The 23,566-nt window shown below is 48.1% G+C and overlaps 1 protein-coding gene across 9 annotated transcripts in view; it reads left to right on the top strand.

Annotated features, from left to right (window-relative positions):
• LIMK2 (LIM domain kinase 2) overlaps nucleotides 1–23,566 on the top strand; it is a 53,943-nt gene that overhangs the window by 27,914 nt on the left and 2,463 nt on the right. For 7 of the 9 annotated variants that reach the window (XM_081122882.1, XM_081122876.1, XM_081122875.1 and 4 more), the window contains 13 exons: nucleotides 8,470–8,605; nucleotides 9,297–9,406; nucleotides 10,016–10,204; nucleotides 11,399–11,504; nucleotides 11,868–12,064; nucleotides 13,732–13,918; nucleotides 14,774–14,860; nucleotides 15,568–15,699; nucleotides 15,942–15,998; nucleotides 18,013–18,078; nucleotides 19,667–19,841; nucleotides 20,615–20,670; nucleotides 21,722–21,879. In XM_081122882.1, coding sequence (XP_080979008.1) covers nucleotides 8,470–8,605; nucleotides 9,297–9,406; nucleotides 10,016–10,204; nucleotides 11,399–11,504; nucleotides 11,868–12,064; nucleotides 13,732–13,918; nucleotides 14,774–14,860; nucleotides 15,568–15,699; nucleotides 15,942–15,998; nucleotides 18,013–18,078; nucleotides 19,667–19,841; nucleotides 20,615–20,670; nucleotides 21,722–21,879 — 1,656 coding nt within the window. Of the gene's footprint in view, nucleotides 1–8,469; nucleotides 8,606–9,296; nucleotides 9,407–10,015; nucleotides 10,205–11,398; nucleotides 11,505–11,867; nucleotides 12,065–13,731; nucleotides 13,919–14,199; nucleotides 14,344–14,773; nucleotides 14,861–15,567; nucleotides 15,700–15,941; nucleotides 15,999–18,012; nucleotides 18,079–19,666; nucleotides 19,842–20,614; nucleotides 20,671–21,721; nucleotides 21,880–23,566 lie in introns of all 9 variants that reach the window. The other 2 variants (XM_081122883.1, XM_081122877.1) reach the window with 2 other exon arrangements.

Genomic DNA, 23,566 nt, shown 5'->3' with positions numbered 1-23,566 from the left:
TTCGCTTGTTCTCTTACCATCGGTTCTGTCAGACAGAAACAAGTAGAATCTGTTCCCAAGCAGAACCGGCCTGGTGAAGGCTCCCCACCATGTTCTGGGAATGGTGAGGTGAGGGATCTGCCCAGAAAGAAGCTCCTGGGGAACTTGGGCTCTCCTTCCTTCCCAGACACACCTGGAAGAGCCTCCAAAAGATGCTGCTGACCTGCCTGCTCTTGATGTTACTCCTTCCGGGGGAAGAGCACAAATAGTGTGCTGTTCTTTTAGCTCTCACATATCTTACCTGCAGGCTGTGCTGCCTGCCCAGGAATTTGTCCCAACAAGCAGGATGGACAGGTTTTGCCAAACACCATGGGAGCTGACAGGATCTGGGTGTGGGCAGCCTGGTATACAGTAGGCATTCTTAATGGCAAGCACATTTGCCTCTGGCCTTTAAGGGCTTCTGAGCTCCCAGGTGAATACAGTTGCTAAGGAAAGGCCTGGGCAAGTTCTTCTGAGACTGGGACAATTGGCTTTGGAATGTTCCCCAGATGCAAGGGCAGCCCCCATGCATGCCAGGTCCTCAGGTCTGAGTACCTCTGGAGCCCTCTTTCTGTGGATCTTCTCAGAGGGAGGTGTAGAAACTTTCTCACTACCTGCCTTTCTTTGCTCTCTGCCCCACCCCACCTCCAACTGAAACTCCCCAAGGGGTTAGTGGCCCTCGGGGTCCCTCGTTGAATGGAGTCATTCCTGGCTGGGGTGGGGCTTGTTTTCATTCTTTGGGAGCAGCCTGTTCCAAGGGCTGCCTCCCCCTCACCAGTGGTCCTGGTCGACTTCTCCCTTCTGGCTTCCCCAACCCAGCCCCATGCCCAGACCTTGCTTCTGGGATACTAGTCAGGTGGCCAGGCCCTGGGCAGAAAAGCAGAACACCATGTAGTTTTACAGAATTGCTGGACCCTGGTAAAGTGGGAGGCCTCTGGATTTGGGGGCAGGGAAAGGGAACTGGTCCTCAATGCTGACTACCAGGCATCTTGCTAGGCACTATATTGTTTGATCTCTCAACAGCCTAAAGACATTATGTACCCCCATTTTTCAGATGAAGCAATCAGTTTCAACAGAGTTAACATGTGAAGTCTCTCTGCTCAGCCTTTCTGTCTTCTTGAGTTTTTCATGTCTTTCTGAAGGCTGTACTTCCCCCAGGGGTGCTCTAGGTTTGCTTTCCTCTCCCAGCAGAGGGCAGAAAAAGAGCCCCCAGAGTTTGCCTGGCATATCAAAGGGATGGCAGAGCAAGATGGCAGAAAAAGAGCCCCCAGAGTTTGCCTGGCATATCAAAGGAATGGCAGAGATTCTTTTCTTAAGAGAGGATGGAAATTGATCTTGATTTTAGGAGGCAGGTTTTACCACGTTGGAATCATGGAATTGAGATGCCAAGTGTTTGAAGTAGCCACTAGTTTAAACCAGGAGCTCATTAATCCCTTTTAATCCTGGAAAGGCACTTTGGGGGAGGGGGTTGTTCCCTTAGAAGCCAGGAATGCTTGCTGGGCCCTTTTTAATGGGGGGTGGGGGGGTGGTGGACACGGGACATGACCAAATTCTCAGGAGCTAGAGCAGATAATGAACTTTCAACCTGGACCTTTGAGGGCCAGGCTACTGATGCTGCCCTGGTCTTCCTGTCCTTTGTCTTGTTCTGCTCTAGCCCCTCTGAGGAAACTGACAACCCCCACCTCTCCAAGCTCTGTTTGCCCAGCTGGGGGTAGGGGGTGCTGAATGATTGACTCATTGGAGACCCTCTCCCCTCCCCAAAATGGGAAGCTACATTCCTGAAGCCACTTCTGAAGTGATAGCCAGCACATTGGGCTCTGCGCCCCACAGGAGGGACCACCCAGACCCTCTGCTCTCCCAGGTATCAATCTAATCAGTCACCACTGTCACTGCCTGATTAGAAAGCTTCCACAGTCAACCCCCTCCTTCATTACAGGGTGTCCTCAAGGGCTGATCTCTAACCAGGTGCCTATCCCTTCCCTGGGCCCCAGTTTTCTCCTCTGCAAAGCATAGGGGCTGGACTTCGTAGGCTCCTGATCATGACGCTTGCCAGATTCTGTGGAACAAATTATGTCCTTGACCCCAGGCCTCTGGGGGAGTACAGAGTCTACAGGACTTCTGAGGCTGTGGTTGCAACGAAAGTGATGAAACCAGATTCCATGGGGATATGATGAGGCGTGACAGCCTCAAGGGAGGGAAGAGGGAGCAGAGAATGAAGAAAGTAATTTCTGCACCCTGGCAGGTGGCGCTCAGCAGAGTGCACTGTCTTCCTCTGCCAGTGCCACTCATGTCAGGGGTGAGATGCAATTACAAGTGTGTTCCCAATAAAAAAACACCTCAAATTGGAATTTACAAAAGAGGTAGATTAAGGAGTGACTTCTTTCTAACATCTTTAGAGGATTTTTTTTAATCCTCACCCAAGGATTTTTCCCCCCATTGATTTCAGAGAGAGCGGAAGGGATAGAGGGAGGGAGAGGAAGAAACATTGAATGGTAGTCTCCCACATGCACCCCAACCTAGGCCAGGGATTGAACCTGCAACCCAGGTACGTGCCCTGATCAGGAATCGAGCTCGCGACCTTCCGATGCATGGGACAATGCTCTAACCCCCTGAACCACACCAGCTGGGCTAGAGGATTTTTTAAATAGAATTTCCCTTAATGTTCAACATTGATTTAATGTGTTGGTTTACGCATTGTCTTCTGAAGAAAACAAGTGCATCTTTGTATTCTAAAGCAACCCATGTTTAAAGGGAAAATTATTCTTAACGCTGCCCAGCTTAACAGTAACTTTTGGCAGCTGCCTTAGGTCCTCTGGGATTCTTTTTCTCCTCATCTGAAGAATGAAGGTCTTGGATCAGGTAAATGGTTTCCAACTCCGCAACTCATGTGGCTTCTTGGAGACACACAAGCTCTTTTCCATTTTTTCGAAATAACACTCTACCCTTAACTGCAGTACAACTGCACAAATTACTTGAAACTACAGGCTTCCTGGCTTTTTGTTGGAACTGAATCAATGCACTCTGGTAACACTTATTTCTTGCTGACCAGAGGCTTGTTATGTGTTTAATTTTTTAAAAATAGGATAACAACATATTCCATAATTATTACAGCTTAATTGACAGCCTGTCTCAATCTACAGGGTCTACAGGAAGGAGGAGTAATAATGGGATTTTTGGTGGTAGGAAACAGGTCTCTGATAGAACAGTCTTTAGGCCCCTGTTATATCTCCCCCCTCCCCCCTTGGCCCTGCAGTCAAGTTGGCATCCCATCCCCAGTCATGACACTGGGAGGCTGAGCATCAGCCAGGCCTTTACTGGGACATGGGAGAGCTTGTTCTTTAACCTGTGTAAAATACACTGTAATAATGACTGTTTGGTTCCATTACCACATAAGGTTGAAAATTTACCTGTAAACATTTGGCCTGAATAATCTTCATGTGAATGAGGACTGGGTCTGTCTTATTTCACTTGGCATTTCCCAGCATAGTACCTGATTGGTTTTGCACATCCAAGATGCACAGTAACTATTTCCTAATTGATATGGACTGATTAGAATCTATTGATTTTTCTAATTGGTTAGATAAATAATTAATTTTAGGATCTTCTCTACTCACAGAAATCTGGTTCTGGGCCAAGAAGCAGGTCTATATTGCTTGGACATGGGAGGAAAAGGGGTCTGTCTCCTTTCGCCCTTGGTGTTCTCAAATTAAAGAGGAGAGGGAGGGACCCTGGCCCTTGAGACTCAGTTGGTTAAACAAAGGTTCCGTCCAGGTCAGGGGCTCAATCCCCAGTAGGGGGAGTGCAGGAGGTAGCTGATTGATGTTTCTCTTTCTCTCTCCCGGTTCCTCTTTCTCTTCAATCAAGAAAAATATATTTGCGGGGGAAAAAAGGCCCTCGCCAGTGGTTAGTGTCACCCTGTGCCCCACAGAGTCATGGGTTTGATTCCCTGTCAAGGGCACATACCTGGATTGTGAGTTCAATCCCCTGGTGGGGAGCGTTGGGAGGAGCAGCTGATTGGCGTGTCTCTCTCACATTGATGTTTCTCTCTCTCTTTCCTTCCCCATCTCTTCCTCCCTATCTCTCCCTCCCACTCTCTCTAAAAATCAATGGGAAAAATATCCTTGGGTGAGGATTAACCAAAAAAAAAAAAAGGAAGGGAGGGAGGGAGGGAAATGAATACTTACTGGGCATCTGCTTTGGGCCAGGATCATGTTAGGCATTTGTACATAATTTAATTCTCATAACCCCATGAGATTTTATCATCACCAGTGTACAAATGAGGAAACAGGCTCAGTTATGAACTAACTGGCTTAAAGAAGGAACATGGACCCTGGTCTTAAGAGTTATTTGTGAGAATCGTAACTGATTATCTTTTTTTTAAACCGGTGTGTTCCCTGCTGACTCAATAGACCTCAGTTTAGTTCTGAGCTGCCCACTAAACTGACTGCCAGGGTTTGGTTCACTTGGTGGCTACCCAGGCCCTCTGTAGTGCTTTAGAAGAGGAGTTTTAGAGATCACCCTCAATGCATGTGGGCCTCTCAGTGCTCTCCCCTGGCTGGAGGATTTCAGTTCTGTTCACTCTGGCTGCTCAGAAGAGTGAAGTGACTGATGCCTTGGCCCTGGGTTCAGGATACCACCACATCCAAGCTGGATGCCCTGGGGCCTGCAGCTAGGGCAGATTTTGACTTCTTGAAATTTTCAAAAATTGAAAGCTGGGTGAAAAAACACAACCTTGGGTTTAGGAAGAATACATTGTCGCCAGGGCCTCTGAAAATACGAGGTGGGATTTTTTTTTATTTTTATTTTTTGAGTTGCACCTTACATCTCCAGAGTGTGTTTTAGATTCTTAAAAGGGCAGAGACTGCTGAGGAACATAATGCTGTAGACTAAGTGAAGGAGGAGAATCTTGCCATTTAACATGAGTACTTGGGCTTAAGGAAAAGCCTTACAAAGTGTTACCACTAAAGGGACTTGAGCTCTTGGGGCTTCAGCCTCTTATTTTCACAGATGCAAATCCTGAGGCCCAGCTTAGTATATGTGCTGCCTTACTGGGGAAATGTAGCACAGTGGAAATGGCCTCATAGCCAACACATAGGTTCAGATTCCAGCTCCATCATGTATTAGAGGACCTGCAGAAGTGACCTGACTCTGTTTTTCAGTCTTCTAGTCTATAAATCAGGGATAATCCTATCACCTTGCAGGGTGTGGTCAGGATTAGAGGTAATATAAGTATATAAGTAAGGCACCTCATAGAGGGCCTAAAATATGGTTGGCATTCAAGTAACAGGTAATAGTAACTGTTGTTAATAATCTAAGCTAGGACTGTAAATCTCCAATGGCAACACCTCCAGTGGCCTAAGAAGCAATTGTGTTCTGTAGCAAAACAGCCTGGGGACCCACAGCCCTCCTATCAGCTGCTCACCTTCCTATTATTCAGAGACACCTGTGGCGACCCACTTTGGCCGTGTTGCTGGCTGTGCCTTTCAAAGGCATTCCTTGACACAGATGTGTGCATTGGTGATGTCTTCTCCAGCCAGGTGTTCTTCCCAGCAGGCTGGCATGTTTCTCTCCTGCATGCCTGCACTCGTTTCTCTCCCTGCTCCCTCTCCTGGGCCTGGCCAGAGCACTTGCAGAAAACAAAAGCAGGATATTGGCAATGGAAAGGAAGACATGTTCTAGTGCTCCTGTGCCCTGCAGCACACATACCATTACAGGGACGTAACAGGGCCCAGGAGCGCAGTTGGGTACAAATATGTCTGCACCAGCTTTCCTCCACTGAAGCCAAGAGATGGGCAGGGCCTGGTGACCATGAGCCACACGAACCATTGTGCTCCCACCTGGGCTGAAGGTTTTGCCACTCCCACCGTTTCCAGTATAAAAACATTTGCTAATGGCTTACTCTCCCAAGCCCTTTGCTAGGTGCTGAGTCTACCAAGATGAGACACTGTTCCCATCTTCAGGGAGCTCACAATCTAGTAAAGAAGAAAGATGGGTACCCAGGAGCTTTAAGTCGGAAGCTGGGAGGCAAGAAGGAAGCCCCTGCTTCTAATGCTGGCTCTCTGCTACGCACCTCATGGTCATTCAGAACCTCATTTAATTCTACCCTGAAAGCACATGTTGCCATTTTACAAATAAGAAGTGAAGCACCTGCCCAAGATCAGTTAGGTGGTAAATGGTGGTGCTGAGATTTAAACCTTGGGTCATTCAGGGGAAAACATAGATATGCACAGAATTGAGGGGATCTATGGTCTAAACCCCTCATTTTACAAGTGGGGAAACTGAACCCAGAGAGAGAAAGGAGCTTGTCCGAGAGCATGTAGCTTCTAAGAACTTGAGCCCACGTCTTCCAATTCAGAGTTCATCCAGCATGCCTTTTACAGAGAGGAGTTTGAGCTGCATGCCCAGAAAAGGGTCTTCTCCTCGACCTCCTATAATGAATGCATGGTTTTCAGTCCACCATTCTAGGCACTTCATGTCCATACTCTTGATGCCATACTGAGCTTTCACAACCCTAAAATTCAGCATGCACAGGACAAGTAGAAAATACTGCAGGATAAGGGTGGCTGGTGGCAGAAGCCTTCAGTGTCTGTTAAGTACCTAGGGGAATTGAACACTCCCTAAAGAGGGATTCTCAGGATCCTACTTCTCTAGACCTCCCTAGCTCCACAACTTTCTCCCTTTCCTTCCTTTCTGCAGCTGCTTCAAGTCTTTCCTGTCTCCCTCCTCTACCTCCTGCAGTGCTTAAAAATAGTAGCACTCATTGTGGACTCTCACCTTTATTGTTAAAATTAAGCTTTGTTTAGATATTCTCTTTTCCAACTCATTGTAAGTTCTTGGAAGGTGGAGTAGGGGACCTTGTATATTTATCTTTTATATCTGCAGTGCCTAGCAAATTAATAATACACTTGCCTTATCCTTCACAGTTTGCAAAAGGCTTTCCTTAAACATTAACTTATTTAGTTTTCACAGTGGCTTTTTGTAGTTAGATGCTATTGGTCCCATCTTGTCAATGAGGAAAAGCTACTGAGAGTTGTCCAAAGCTATCCAGTTAGTGGCAGTAAGTGTCCAATAATGTGAGCAACCATTATTATCATTTTTCATAGTTAACACTTACTGAGTTCCTACTGAACTAGGTATTTTATATGAACTATGTATACTTTAATACATATGATTTCACTTTCACAGTAGTCCATTTTACAGATGAGGAAACTGGGTCAGAGAAGTGAAATAACTTGCCCAAAATGACATAACTAGTAAGTGGCAGGGTCAGAATTCAAACCAAGATGCAGCACCTCGCTGAAGCAAGGGTGTGGCCAATGTGGGTGGTGTGAAGCCCTGAAAAGAATAGAGAGTCTGTTAACTAGAAAGAAAGAAGTAGAATGAGCTCAGCAGGCCAGGGAGCTCTTAGCTAGGAGTCTCAGAAATGAGGAGGACCTTGTCTGTGCAGACATGGCCTGAGAACACATACCTGGCCTGACAGGTGGAGCTTTACAACCAGGTGACTGGAGAAGAAAGAAGCTGTGGGTCTAATACATCACGCATAGTGCTAATGGAGGTGTTTTTTCCCCCTCAAATATTTTATTTTGAAATTTTCCAAATATATAGAAAAGTTGAAAGACTAGTTCAAGAAATACCCTGTACCTTCACCTAGAGTCATCATTTGTTAACTTGAAGCCACTTTCTCTTTACCTGTCTACACACACACACACACACAGTATTTATTTTTGCTGAACTGTTTAAAAGTAAGTTTTAGGTATCTTGACTTTCACCCTTAATGACTTTAATATGCTTCTTCTAAAAATTCTTCTATGTAACCAAATGTTGTTATTACATCTAAGAAAATTGACAGTAATTTCACAATATAATCTAATGTATAGTCCAAATTCAGATTTCCTCAGTTGTTCCAAAAATGTCACTCAAAGCTGTTTTCTTTTAAATCCAGAATCAAAGCCAAGGTTTAGATATTGTATTTAGTTGCTATGTCTCTAGGCATTTTTTAATCTCTGTGCCCCCACCCCCACCCCGTGGCATTAACTTTTTGGAAGAGTCAAAACCAGTTGTCTTATCAAATGATCTACATTCTGGATTTGCCTGATTGTTTCTTTATGCTTAATATTTTGGGAGGAAGAATGCCAGATCAGTAATGCTTTTGGTGAGGGTGCATTTTGAAAAGTGGAGGTGACTGAACTTCTTTGGTCTCTCAAGATACCTGTCTAGACGAGAGGTTCTTAACTGGGGCCATGATTAGGCTTCAGTCCTTGACACACACATACCCATACATAAATTAAATGCACATTTTCCTTGTATGTGCATTTTTCTGGGATAGGCTTCTTGGCTCTTATCAGATTCTCAAATACTTTCAAGACCCAAACAGGTTAAGAAACACTGGATCCAAGAAATATCTGGATTCTAAGAATCCAGGAGAATTTCTCCTCTTATCTTGCCTTTCAGGTGTTCAGAATGCCAGGAGTCTCTCACCAACTGGTACTATGAGAAGGATGGGAAGCTCTACTGCCACAAGGACTACTGGAGGAAATTTGGGGAATTCTGCCATGGGTGCTCTCTGCTGATGACAGGGCCTGTCATGGTGAGTCCCTCCATCTCTGCCCCTCTTCTCACCAGAGTCCATTGACAGTCTCAGTTCCCTATGGTCTTTCATCTTTGGGTCTTTCCATCAACCAAGGCCTCTCCCTTTATTTAATCATTTAACAGATGCTTGTTGAGCACCTTTTAAGTGCTAGGAAAGATCCTTCCCTCGAAGACTTAACAGTCCAATGTTGGGTGTGGGTGGGTAGGCAGGAAGGCAGGGAGGAGACACAATACAATGGGATGAAGGCCTTAAAGGAGAGTGTTACAGGTTGAGAGGAGGATACTCACACCTAAGCTGTGTTCAGGAAATTAGAAAGGGAGACTCGAATGGGCTAACAGAGAGAGGTCCCATCTCCCCTACCTGCTCTACACCAAGGGCTTTAAGCCTAGTCACAGACTTGCCAGCTCTTTGTTGGAGAAACTGTGAGCCTTTCTCATGGAGATCCTTACTCCTGGGGACTTTTTCTCATGGCTGAGACCAAAACAGTTTTTTGCAATCTCAAAAATGATAGGGAGGCACCAACCTGACACTTCCTCTGGAAGCTCTAGGGCAGGAAGTGCAAAGGCACATTATTGCCAGAATCTGTAAATCCTTGATAAGAGGTTACTCACCCACTCCTACCCTCACTCTAGTAACAGTGGGGACTCACTTTCTCCATCTGTCCATCTTTCTCCCCACCTGCTCACAGGTGGCTGGGGAGTTCAAGTACCACCCAGAGTGCTTTGCCTGTATGAGCTGCAAGGTGATCATCGAGGATGGGGACGCGTATGCCCTGGTGCAGCACGCCACCCTCTACTGGTAAGATGGTGGCCCTGTGTCTATCTTCTCCTACAAGAGTGGCCGAGAGAGTGGCAGGGGCAGCATGAGTTGGGCAGAAGACTATTGGGGTATCAGAGCACTGGATTCCTGTCACAGCAATATTCTTAACCAGCTCTGTAACCTGTAAGCAAGACAATTAACATCCCTCTGACCTCTGTCCTTACCTACTGTGAAAATAAGGACATTCTGCCCTGCAATCCTCCCAGAGGGAGAGAATGGCTGGGAAGGTGCTCTCAGAGAAGGATCCCAGAACATTAAAGGTAAAGGCCCCTTAGAACTCACTCAGTCCAACTGTCTTGGTTGACAAAAGAAGTCAGGCTGAGGCCCAGAGAAGGGAAGGGTGCTGGATTCTCACCGAGTCAAAGGCAGAGCAAAGAGAACCCAGGCTATCTCACTGCCAGGCCCAGCCCACCCCAGAGAACCCAGGCTTCTCATTCAGAGTAGCCAGCTGGGTCATGGCAAGGATGATCATAATGGGACTATGGGGACTGTTGCTTGAAGCCACATGGTGCAATGGTTGCTGAGCATGTCCAGGTGGGGGTGGGGAGGGCTCCAGGATCTTATTCCCCTTTATGCTTCTCTCCCCAGTGGGAAATGCCACAATGAGGTGGTGCTGGCCCCTATGTTTGAGAGGCTCTCCACAGACTCTGTTCAGGACCAGCTGCCCTACTCCGTCACACACATCTCCATGCCAGCCACGACCGAGGGAAGGCGGGGCTTCTCCGTATCCGTAGAGAGTGTCTGCTCCAACTATGCCACCACTGTGCAAGTAAAAGAGTGAGTATGTTGAGAACGTTGGAGCAGTGGTTCTTGAGCTGAGTCCACACATGGGCCTCAGGGGGCTCAGAACTCCGAAGTCTCATGCCGAACTCCCTTCATCCTCATCATATACCTTTCTCCTGGTCCTCACTATGCTGTAACCACTCCTGGGCCTTGGCACTTACTGTTCTCTCTGCCTTGGCTGCTTCCCACCAAATACTTAATGCTGGAAACACTCACCTTTCACGTGTCAAGTTTCAGATCACGTTTGCTCTTTGAAATTATGTGGCTTGATTATGTGTATTAGTTTATCGTTTGTCCTCCCCACGAGTTTCGTTCTGGAACTCGTCTTAGTCATGTTCCGTACTGCATGCCCAGGGCCTAGAACAGTGCCTGGCATATAGTAGGTGTTAATTGATTATTGTTTTGTTGGTTGAGTGAATGAACGGAGGAAGGAGAAAGAGGTTAAGACTCCATCCTCTCCAGGCCAAAGACCAGATGGGGAAAGAATCTGTGTCCATCTCAATACCAGTACTGAGGCACCTGTGGCTGCCAACGCTGTAAATCGTGATTGTGCCCTTACTAGGTGCTTGAGCACTGGGTGCTTGCAGTATAGGTGAGCGTTACTAGGATTGGGGAAGTCAGGAAGAGGTGAGGTCTGCTCTAAAGCCTCATTAAATGAAGAGGGGAGGGAACTGTGTTCAGGGCAGAAGTAGGAATCTGTGGTTGTGTCTGGTGTAGATTGGGTGACTGGGAGTAGCCGGAGACAGGGCTGTTAAGTCATGGCCTGGATTATGAAGACTCAGCAGGTCTCTTGAGGGATTAAAGCAACAAAGTGATGCAATCAGGTTAGCATTTTAGAAGGATCGAGGGTGTGGAAGTTGGGTGGGAGGGGAACAAGCCTAGAAATGTAGAGACCAGTTAGGAGGCTATTGCATGATCCAGGTGAAAGATGTTAGTAACTATGGTGATAGAGAGAAGGCAGGATTCTCCAAGATGGTGAGGGTTGAGAGCAGAGAGGGAACTCCAATGGGGAAGATGACATCCAAGTTTCTGCCTTACGCCATTGGGTGAGTGACCTTTCTCTGTGAATGGCCTGGGCCTTGGGGGTCGGTAGAGGCCTGGGGTCTGGTGAGACTTCCCTGCATAAGTAAAATTGGTCAGGCATGTTTTTAGGATGCCTACACCCTATCTCAACTCTTTTCTGCCCAGGGTCAACCGGATGCACATCAGTCCCAACAACCGCAATGCCATCCACCCCGGGGACCGCATCTTGGAGATCAATGGGACCCCTGTCCGCACACTCAGAGTGGAGGAGGTAGAGTGTGTGTCCAGTCTGTCTTATGGGGGTGGGACATGGAACAGATCCTCTAGGCAATCAAACTATGGTCTTTCCCTTTCCCTATCCCTAGTCTATCTCTTTGTCTTGCCACTGAGCCTGTGACCACTGGTGACCTCCTGTGTCAGCCTGGCATGTTCCCAGGGCTACAGGGATGGCCTGGCAAGTGGGGAAGCTGACAGGATACCAGGCAGAGGGCACTGTGGGGCTACTGGCATCTGGAGGCCACCATTAGCCAAGTTAAGCATTGGCCACACTGTGCTTGGATCATCTGGGCTGACGGTGGGTGGCCTGGGATGAGACAGCCTGTGGGAGCCAGCCTTACACTGCTCTTCGCCACAGGTAGAGGATGCAATTAGCCAGACGAGCCAGGCACTTCAGCTCTTGATTGAACACGACCCCGTCTCCCAGCGCCTGGACCAGCTGCGGCTGGATGCACGGCTTTCTCCCCACATGCAGAATGCTGGACACTCTCATTCCCTCAGCACCCTGGACACCAAGGAGAATCTGGAAGGGACACTGAGGAGACGTTCCCTAAGGTGCCACCTTTCACCCTGATTTTGTCTTGTCCCATGCCTATCCCTCGGATGAGGTGGAGCTGGCTTTCAGAGACCAGCAGAGTAAGGAAGGGAACCAGCTGGCCAGGGCCAGGCTATGAGGATTTTGCTGACCCAGCAACCCCAATGGAGATTACAGTTCATAACCAGGACCTGTGCATGATCTGATCCAGCTGTCTGACAGGTGTCCTTAGAAACCAGAGGGTCAGACTGTCCACTGAACTTCTCAGCAAGACAGGAGGCAGTGATGCTGGACCCCAAAGGACAGCATGGCCTGTGGGGGAAAGCATGGAGCTCAGAGACTGGAGTAGGGGCACAGATAGGATTAATAAGTATAAATAAGGACGTTGAAAACTATAAAACGAGATGAATGCAAGTTGTTTTAGATTTGAGGGACCAACAACCAAAACCAGGTCAGTGAGGAGACTGAAAGAACAGGAGTCTCGAGCACTGGCTCTCTAGGCAGGCACACCCATATGGCACCTCCTAGCTAAGCTCCCTCCCTTCACAAATCACTTCATCTCTCCTAGTCTCTTTCTGCATCTGTGAAGTGGAGTTGCAAGATAAAGGTGGCTGTCTCACCAGTTATGTAAGGATTCAGTGTGGGCAAGGATGCAGAGTAGCACAGTGCCAGCATAGGGTCACCACTCAGTAAGTGCGAGGTGTTGTTAGTATTATTAGGAGGCAGGCTCATTATCCGCCCTTCTGACCAAACAGACTAAATCACTCAGGGCCTTTTTGGCTGGCATCTGTTGGAAATAGGTCCCTCCCGACAGGTGGCTCCTGTCACTTCTAGCTGCCCTCTTGGCCTCAGTCAGCATGAGCGAGCTGGTGGAGGCACAGCGCCAGAGGTCTGAAAAGGCCTGGGAACGCGTGGCCTGGAAGAGGGAAGATGTGGGTGGGGGTGGCCAGAATGCTGCTCAGATATCTGGAGGGCCGTCATGCAAGAGAGGGGGCAGCTCTTTGGGCACACTTGGCAGGAAGCAGGGCAGAAGCTGTCAGCTGTCCTTTCTGGGTCACCCAAGTGAAATAGGAGTATGCCCAGAGAGAAGGTTGCAGGGTTGCAGTCCACCTTCAGTGCTGCGGATTCAGCCATCTTGTCCCTTCTTCAGGAAGTCAAAGTAACAGTCGTCAACCACTACTATTACTGGCTGCTTTAAAAAATGTAAACATACTGACTTTATTGCTATAGAAATTACACATGCTTATTATTTTAAAATTTAGAAAATGTAGACAGATACAAAGATGTGCAAAATATTCAGAATCCCATTTGGTCATTTTTGGGATGGCAGTAGGCTATCATTGTGACCCAGTTAGTGCCTTCAATCTAGCAGACATGGGAGGTGGGTCACCATCTACAGTGCTGTCCTATATTGAGCACTCTGGGCCAGTAGCATGTAGTCAATCATTCCAGGTGAGAAGTAACTCAGGGTTCCTGCTTTGAATGTGTTTTTACTATGCTTAAATAGATTACTGATGTCTATAGCCCCCAAATGGTACATCTATCTGATATACCATTCTCTAGTTCATAGCTCCTCAACTACATACATTAGAATAATCAGGGTAGCCCTGAGGTTCCTGCCCCCAGGGTTTCCTGGCAGATCTCTGGGGACTACCCTATCCCTACCACCATCTTTCCTCATCCTCAGGCGCAGTAACAGCATTTCCAAGTCCCCTGGCCCCAGCTCCCCAAAGGAACCCCTGCTGTTCAGCCGGGACATCAGCCGTTCAGAATCCCTTCGCTGTTCTAGCAGCTACTCCCAGCAGATCTTCCGGCCATGTGACCTGATCCACGGGGAGGTCCTGGGGAAGGGCTTCTTTGGGCAGGCCATCAAGGTAAGCACAGGCAGCAGCCACTCTGCTGCTCTGCCCCTCACCCCGCTCTCACCTTCTTTTGGGGAGTTCTTATCACATGTTCTCACCCTACACCCTGCAGGACACCAGGTCTCCTTCCTGGCTGCAGGTGATGGTGTAAGGGCTGCACCCCTGCCACCTCAGCCCTCCCAGGCCACCTAAGGTCAGCATTGCTGTTACAGTGAGCTTGGTGAGCCTGGAGACCCAGATTTGGATGAACTGTGCCCATGGCCTTCCTGCCTCCAGTCAGTGGGTGTTTTTAGGTGCCCACAGTCCTCAGTGCTAGGCATGCTACAGGGAGCACATGGGGGAGTGGCTCCTGCCTCCCTGATGAACAGTCTCGGGCACTAACCTTTCTCTCTTTCTTTCCTCTTCCTCCTCTACTGAGAGCTGGGAGGGGGGGTCAGGTAAGCCATGTATCTCAGCTTTTGGAGCATTGGGGCTGGAGAGCTTACCCCCAACCCACCCAGCCCCCCTGGCGCATGTCTTGGCATTGATCTTCCTGCCCCTAGACTTCTGTTCACCCAGTGGACTCACTCCCTTGTCAGATGACCAGAGCCCCTGCTTGGCTTGACAGTCCCTTCCTGCCTCATTCCACACTTCCCTTTTCTGGATTCTTGCCTCTCTTCTGTGCATGCCCAGCTCTCCAGGGAAGGGGGTGTGCTCCTCTCTGAGTCCCCTGTTGGCCCATGCTGTGTCTTCTACACATTAACTCTGTCTATCTGATCTGGCTCAGTGCGCCCTCCAGGGGATGGGATGTCCAGTTGCACAGATTTTCACACAGTTCCCCAGAATTGCCTCTCGAACCTGCACCTGTAACAATCACCCTCATTGTAGGTGACACACAAAGCCACGGGCAAAGTGATGGTCATGAAGGAGTTAATTCGGTGTGATGAGGAAACACAGAAGACTTTTCTGACTGAGGTAAGAAGGTAGGGTGGAGTTAGGAGTTTGATGTCACTGTTGGAAGAGGGAAGACCTTACTAAGTAATGGTTTCAAAAGGAAACTTATTTTGGAATAAATTTCTTAAAGACTGAGCAGAAAAGAGCACTAGAGGAACATCCCTGCCCCTCTGAATTATAGCATTATTTGTTCAGTGAGCACGTACTAAAGACAGCATGAGCTGGGTACAAGGGATACAGTAACAAATGAGGTGTGGTTCAGAGGTTCTCACAGATAATGGGGTGATGGACATGAGAACAAATCAATTTAGCACAACTAGATGCTATAATTACCACCTGAACACCCTGCTAAGGGAGCCTAGAGTGGAGCATCCCAGAGAACTGACACCCCTTTAGCATTCCCACAGTTTCCATACCCTCTCCCAGGCTGCTCCATTAATTCAGCTGGGTACACCTATGGTCCAGTTGCTGCCCTCCAGGCCTTTGTTTCACTCTTGGACCCTCCCACTCCAACACTCCCCACCCCCGTGCAGTTCCTAGAAAGGCAGGATCCTAGGGGTAAGGCCTGTGGGGCCCTGCCCATCCATGTAGAAGTATTCTTCCCATCACTTAACATAGGAGTAGGAGATACAGGTAACTCTGGTCATGCTAACCCCTGAAGGGAAGGGGTGAGGAAGACACAGTGGGAAGTAATTGCCCACCCTCCTTCTGGCATCCCCCACCCCCAGGTGAAGGTGATGCGCAGCCTGGACCACCCCAACGTGCTCAAGTTCATTGGGGTGCTATACAAGGACAAGAAGCTGAACCTGCTGACAGAGTACATTGAGGGGGGCACATTGAAGGACTTTGTGCGCAGTGTGGTGAGTATGCTACCTCCATTGTCCCCAAGAGCCTTGGTGGGTTGTCAGAGGGCCACCTATGTCACTACTGCCCTGGAACCATGATAACCAGAGAGACTCACTGCTTTGCTTACAAAGGGCCATGATGGGTGGGACTGGGCACAGGCAGAGGAGATTCCCTGGCAGGCCATGGACCCATGGGGCCTGGACCACGAGTGGGACAGGGCCCAACAGCCTCTGATAGACATTCCCCCATCCTGCAGGATCCGTTGCCCTGGCAGCAGAAGGTCAGGTTTGCCAAAGGCATTGCCTCTGGAATGGTGAGTCTTGGCAATATCCTTGCCAGCGGGTTGGCAGGGGAAGGGGGAGAGATGCAAGGATTGTGGGCAGGCATTGGAAGGCAGTTTGTGTGGACTGGCAGCTATGTATCGAGTGAAATTGACCCCAGATGGCTATTCTCAGCTCACAACCCTACTCTCAAAGAATCCATATCTTTAAGGTCAAACAAGACATGGGCAAGGCAAACTAGAGAAGCAAACTAACACAAGGTGGCAGCCTGGCCTTGCTGGCACAGAATGTCCATGTTCTGAGGACCTATGGAGCAAGCAGAGAACCTCGCTGCCTAGGAGATCTGAGAAGGGGGAAATGCATTCTAGTTGAGCCGTGAAGAACGGGCTAGATAGAACTGGATAAAAGTTCCCTTAGCAGAGAATTCCCAAGGTTGAGATGACAGCAGCAAAGACCTGGGAGGAGAGAGGAGAAAATAGTCTGTTTTACCTGGGAAAGAATGATAGCGGTAATTGACAACTGACGATGCTTTCTGTCTGCCAGGCACGAGCTGAGGGACTAACATGCATGTGTGTGTTTATTCCTCATGACAGCCCTGGTTTCCAGATGAGACACTAAGGCTAGAAAGGGACAGAACTAGAAGCTTGGGCTAGTTAGTCAGTCCTGAGATTTTAATTACTGCTCTTCATGTGGGGTCCATAGAGAGAATATTAGTCTGGGGCTACATTAAGGTCACTGCATCTTAAACTAAAGAGTCGGACTTTATTTAGGAAGCCAAAAAGACAGATGTAAAAGATTTTTAAGCAAGCAAGTTTTGTTGCCAGAGCTGTGCTTTTTTGCAGAGGAGTCTGGTTGGGGTAGAACCAGGAGAACTCGGGGCAGGGAGACCTCGGTGTGTGGGGCTAATGAAACATTCCAGGTTTCTGAATTAGGATATGGCTGGGGGCAGTCAGAATAGAGAGATGGGCTGGCAGTGAGGGAACAGGTGGAGGGAGGAGTTGGGGTGGCTTGAGGTATCTAAAGAATGTTGGTGTCATTTACCAGACATTTGAGGGGTGGCAGTAATGGTTGGGAGACAGGTTTGGGAAGAGCTAGGATAAGTTCCTGCTGAGGCTGCTGTGTGATTTGTGGGGGTCAGCACATGAAGAGAAGAAGGCTTTGAGAAGGGCTGACATTGAGGAGGCTGGAAGGAAAAAGCAGGCACACAGGAGTCTCAGGGGCGAGGCATGGGCAACGTTTGAGGAGGGGATGGGCAGGTCACAAGCTACAATAATTCAGGAAGAACTCCAAGTGTGAGCAGCTCCGGGAGCCTAGGGGGTGGAAGCAGTATTGTAGGGGGCTGGGGAGTGGGGAAGTGGATCCTTCACCATTTGCTAGAAAAGAAAAGGGAAGGAAAAGGAAGTGGCTTCAGAGAGTAGTAAGAGCCAGAGATGGAGACCTGGATTGGGGAAATAGCAAACAGACCTGTTTGGAAACATTTGGGTAGGAAGAAAAAGAGGTTGAAGTATAGGCAGAGAACAAGGAGGATGCCGAGTCTCAGGGAAGGGGACTGTAAGGAATACAGAGCCAGCTGGTCCAGGAGGAGTTCACTTATTCCCCTGTCACAGGCAGGAAGGATTCAGGGGTAGCTGAAGCCAGAGATTGGTATGAGGGGGTCAGGGGCAGCACATCCAGGCCTCACTTCAGATGCCCTGGATCTAAGTAAATGGGTAGAGGGTGTGAGGATATGCAAGAGCCAGGGCCCAGTAAAGTTGGAGACTTTAGGAGATAGCAGTGAGGACTTAGAGCACCCACTGGGTTGGGGTCAATGAACAAAAGATGGGCAGAAGATGGCAGTAGGGAGAGAGGAAGCCCAGGCAGCCTTTGCTTTCTGTTAGTGTTGGGACAAGGGAGTGATAGCAGGGGAATCAGGGCTCTGGAGTCCAGGTTGGGCTCTGAAGCTCGGTGGGGTTGGCTTGGAAGAAGAGCTAGATCTATGGCCCAAATCCAGAGTCAGTGAGTGGTTGATTTACTGGCCATTGGCCTCAGCTCGTACTTCTGTTCCAGGCCTATTTGCACTCTATGTGCATCATCCACCGGGATCTGAACTCACACAACTGCCTCATCAAGCTGGTATGTACCATAGCTCTGGGCTTCCCCAGGGCTAGCCCTTCAGGCTTCCTTGTCACAAGGGACTGACTGTCCCTTCTTGCTTTAGACCAGAGATATCGCCCAGGGCTCCTATCTTGCCCTTCCTGCTGCCTCCAATGTCCTTCTCTGTCTGAGCTTTCACATACTTGCAGATACAGTCCCACCTCCGGCTTTGAAATCCTTTGGTTAGAAGGGTTTCTGTATGTAGAGCCCTTTCACTTTCCTGATTTTGCCCCATGATTGTCCTATAAAGCAGCTCACAGTGGACCCCATTTTATAGCTCTGGCACCTGAGGCCACAGAGCTAGTATATTTACATTGACTGGATTGGGGCCTGCATTCTTGCCACTGGTGGGTCAGCGCTGGTTGTTACAATGTTATTCCTCCTGTTGACTTGCTATCTGGTTTCCTGGGTGTCCACTAACTTGCCCTGGCTTCACCTTCTGGACCCATACCAAACAGTCTTAATCCCTTTTCCACATGACTGCCCCATAGCTATTTTTCCTTTTTTTAAATCCTTATCCAAGGACATGTTTTTCATTGATTCTAGAGAGATAGGAAGGGAGAGGGAGAGAGAGAAACATCCATGTGAGGGAGAAACACTGATCCTCTACCTCCTGTATGTGCCCTGACCGGGGATCGAACCTGAATCCTGAGTATGTGCCCTGATCTGGAATCAAACTCTTGACCCTTTGGTGCAGGGGACAACACTCTAACCAACTGAGCCACACTGACCAGAGCCCCCATAGCTATTTGAAGAGCTTATCTCTCCCAAGTCCCGACTGACTGCCTCCATCTTGTCTTTTCTGTCTTATCCTGATTCTAGCCATGGCCTTAAATCTTTTGGGGAAGCCCTGACTGGTGTGGCTCAGTTAGTTGAGCATCATCCCATGTACCAAAAGGTCACCAGTTCGATTCCCAGTCAGGGCACATGCCCAGGTTGTGGGCTTGATCCCCAGTAGGGGGCGTGCAGGAGAAACAATCAATGTTTCTCTCTCTCTCTCTCTCTCTCTCTCTCTTTCTTTCCCTCTCTAAAATCAGTAAAACTTTTTTTTTTTTTTTAAACATATCTTTATTGATTTCAGAGAGAGGAAAGGAGGGGGAGAGAGAGAGACAGAAACATCAATGATGAGAGAGTCATTGATCGACTGCCTAGCCCACAACCTGGGCATGTGCCCTGACCGGGAATCAAACCCCGATTTCCTAGATCCTAGGTCGATGCTCAAGCACTGAGCCACACCCAGCCGGGCAATAAAACATTTTTAAAAAATATTTTGGGGAACGAGGCAGGATGGGGGACAAACAAAACAAAAGAAATCCTCCGTCCTGTCCCTGAGTTCCACTCTTTAGTTCTCAGAGCCTTACTCCTCCAGGCTCCAGTGGCTTTCCCCCTCAGGTCTGGGGAATCTGCTGTGGGGAGATACCAAACTGTTAGAAAACAAATGCTGAGCCTTGTCTGTCAGAGAAATTCAGCTGTTACTCTCTCTCCTTTGCTACGTATCTCTTCCCTTCTCAATGACTACTCTTAGAAATGTCCCTACCAAGTCCTGATCTGGTCCTTATCCTCCCAGGACAAGACTGTGGTGGTGGCAGACTTTGGGCTGTCACGGCTCATAGTAGAGGAGAGGAAAAAGCCCCCAGTGGAGAAGACCACCAGCAAGAAACGTACCCTGCGCAAAAATGACCGCAAGAAGCGCTATACAGTGGTGGGAAACCCCTACTGGATGGCCCCTGAGATGCTGAACGGTAAGTGCCTGATGCCCTGAGGGGACATGCCTCCAGAGGGGAGTTGGGGTGCACATCTTGCAGCAGAGCCCTGGGAGCTCCAGGGGATGCCTGTGAAGTGTAAGGCCAAGTACTCAGAGCTGAAGGCTGCATTATTTTTATCTCTTGCCAGACTGGGCCTCATAAACTCCTTCCTCCATGAATTCAGGCCTACTAGTCAGTGTCCCATCCGAGGCTTAGGGATGAGGTCTGATTGTGGCTTTTATGCCCCAAGGGTAGGTGAGAGCTCAGGCTACTTACTGCCTGAGCTTTTAGCCGTTCCTTCTCTCGGTGCTGAGAACTGAAGTTTGGTGCCCTCTTGTGGATAATGCTCAAACCAGCCAGAGATGCTGGCAGGGATTCTTGAAACCCACAGGGTTGTGAGGCCTCAGAAGCGAATGGTCTGATACAACCCTTTTTGGAATCTGAGGCCCAGAGAAGTTCAGTGTTTTGCCCAGGAGCACACAGCTGGCTAATGGCAAAATCCAGACAAACCCTGGTCCAGTTCTCTTTCACTATCCCATGCAGTTTCATCATGGGCAGTGTTGTTTTATGAGAACTTTCCAAGGCAGCTCACCCAGGGCTGAGGAAAGGTGATTTTCAGATGGTACCTGTCCTGGGAAGCCTTTGGGGCATCCCCACAGATCCTATTCTAGTCCTAGTTCTTGGCTGTGGCCTGGCTTGGCCCTAGACTCAGTGCAGAGCAGGTAAGGGACCAAACCTAACAACCTGCTTTCCTTCCTGTGCTCCCCAAGGAAAGAGCTACGATGAGACGGTGGATGTCTTCTCTTTTGGGATTGTTCTCTGCGAGGTGAGCTCCCACACATAGGCAAGGCCCAAGGCAGCAGGCCTAGCAGCTCTGCCCTGCCTCAGAACTGAGGCTCCTCCTAAAGATGAGTATAACTCACCATAAAATCAACATGAGTGTAGGGTTGTCCAGTTTAGTACACATCTGTTGCCACAGCCGCGTCTCATTGGTCCCATGAGATGGATGGAGCGGGATTTTTTCAGGTGAGAAAATAGTCTCAGAAAGGAAAAGTGACTTGCTCTTAGTCACATGGTCAGTAAGGGGCAGGTGAGACTTGGAACTCCACTAGGAAAAGCAGGGGATTGTTCATGCGGCTGCCTGTTTAGCAACCCTTTCCCCTTCCCCAGGCCCTAGAGGTGTCCCTGCCCTCAGCCTGGAAGTGGAAGAAGCCACTCCAGGAAGTACCAGCCCGTCTAGCACAGTGCTAGGCACCGTGGAGTACAGAGTGAGTCTTGGAAACATTTCTGCCCTTAGGCTCTTAGCTCAGTATATCTTGAAACAGTCAGTTAAACACATACATTCAGAGGTTTCTGTAATTCCTACAAAGTGGTGAGTGGTAGAGGAGAGACAATGGACGACTGGAATAAGGAAGAAAGGTTCTTTTAAAAATTGTTTTCTTTAATAGAGATCAATTGAGCATCTACTGTGTATAAAGCACTAGGCTGGCACCAAAGGATTTCACACATGAATCATACCCAGCACCTCACTATAGAGCCTGAACTCTGACAGGGGACACAGACACAGGGGGACACTGCAGGGCAGGGCAAGATGTGTGGAAGCTGACCCTCCAGGTTTGGAGCATTGTGCTTCTGCTGCAGTAAGACCTATTCTGAACCCTCCTCAGTAATCAGATTCTCAGTCAAAAGACAAATCTGGATTAGCAGGATTTTGAGATGCAAGGTTGCAGGGGTGAGGGGGGGTGCAGCTCTTTAACCTCGGTTTTCATCTTCCTCTTCTGCCCATCCTTCCTGCCCACGAACCAGCATCCCTCTCCCCTACTATATGGCCACACCCTCCATAGTCCGTTTTTGACCAGCCATCTTCCCACCTGCAGATCATCGGGCAGGTGTATGCAGATCCTGATTGCCTGCCCCGAACACTGGACTATGGCCTCAATGTGAAGCTTTTCTGGGAGAAGTTTGTCCCTACAGACTGCCCCCCAGCCTTCTTCCCCCTGGCCACCATCTGCTGCAAACTGGAGCCCGAGAGCAGGTTGGTATCTCGCCCCTTTTCCCCAGCTCATAAAGTCCTGGGATGCTTGCCCCTGCTTTTGGCTGTCCCCAGGCCCTTCTCAGGCACAGGGGTGGCAGAAACCTTGAGCTCAACCACCCCTGTCAGCTACTAAAGGCACCTGACAACTCTGACATGCCAGGTGAGGGGTTGGAGGGGGGTGAGAGCATAGTAGCAAGTGACCTGGGTATAACAGAAACATGGCCATTAAAAGAAGTTTTAACAGAACTCATCCAAACCTATACCATTCTAATAGCATAAGTGTCTTCATGTCTCCATATTCCCCTGTGCATGTCCACACAAACACACATTTTTAAAATAGATTTATTATCTCAAACAGAGAAAAGTTTTCTATTTTGCCCTGCATTTTCCTTGTTACTACCCAGTCTTCCTGTTTATTATTTTTGTTAAATATATGAAATTCTATTAAGAGACTCTCTGAACATATTTTATTTTTTTTTATTTATTTATTTTAATATATCTTTATTGATTTCAGAGAGAGGAAAGGAGGGGGAGAGAGAGATAGAAACATCAATAATGAGAGAGTCATTGATCGGCGGCCTAGCCCGCAACCCGGCATGTGCCCTGACCAGGAATCGAACCCCGATCTCCTGGATCCTAGGTTGACACTCAATCGCTGAGCCACACCCTGCCAGGTGAACATATTTTAATATACATAATGTAGATGTTCAGGTTTTTCCAGTTTCTCTTTACAATAGGTATTACTATGGTGAGCATCTTCATGCTTTTAGCTAATTTCCTCCTTTAAAGAAATCTTTTAAAAATTACCTTAATTTTCTCAGGTTATAGCTTTCATTATTACCAAAGTTACCCTGGGTCATTTCAAGTTTATACATTAAAAAACTAGAATCTTTGTGCTTTTTTCTTGCTATTAGAAATCACGTTTCTTTCAAAAGACAAATTCAAACACTACCAAAGTACCTAGCATGAGAATTATACATCTATATAATCTCCTAATTAATGTGCCACTCAACACTCTCCTCACTCCTCGACTCCATCTCCCCAAGGTAACCAGTTGGCATATAATCTTAATTTTTAAATGATTTCCAATGATTTTAAAAGAGGTCACGGTAGAGTTGAGATTGGTTGGAGGCTCTGTGTCTTATTCCTTCATGGGCCAAAGGACCACAGTCTTTCAGTAACACCGGAGTAACAGCATGAGGAAAAAACGTGAAGCCACACAATATTTGTTTGTTAATACCCCTTCTCAGTCATTCTAAATATCTGCCTTTAATTCATTCAAAAATATTTACTGAGTGCCTACCATGTGCTAGATACTGTCCTAAGCACTTGATATGCAGCAGTGAACAAACAAATGTGCTTCCCTTCCTGGAACTCAAATTGAAGCAAGGAAAGAGAAACCACATTAAATCTCAGAAAGTGACTAATGCTATTAACAAAATGTCAAGCTGAGGAAAGACGATTGTTTGGGATACAAGTTGTAATTTTAAATATGGTGATTAGAGTAGGCTGAGAAGGTGACAGAATGTTTTAAGTAAAAACACAGAGGAGGCGTAGGCGTAAGCCTGAGATGTCTTAGCATTCCAGGGCACCTAAGCTATTTCCACAGCACTAGGAGCCCAGTGTTTACTTTCTCCTTGGGAAGAGTTGCTGAATCTATGAAATGCCCCTTCTCAGGCAGATCCAT

Source organism: Miniopterus schreibersii, assembly GCF_964146895.1.
Source record: "Miniopterus schreibersii genome assembly, chromosome: 20".
Taxonomy (NCBI): Eukaryota; Metazoa; Chordata; class Mammalia; order Chiroptera; family Miniopteridae; genus Miniopterus; species Miniopterus schreibersii.
This window is presented reverse-complemented; position numbering and strand designations above follow the sequence as displayed.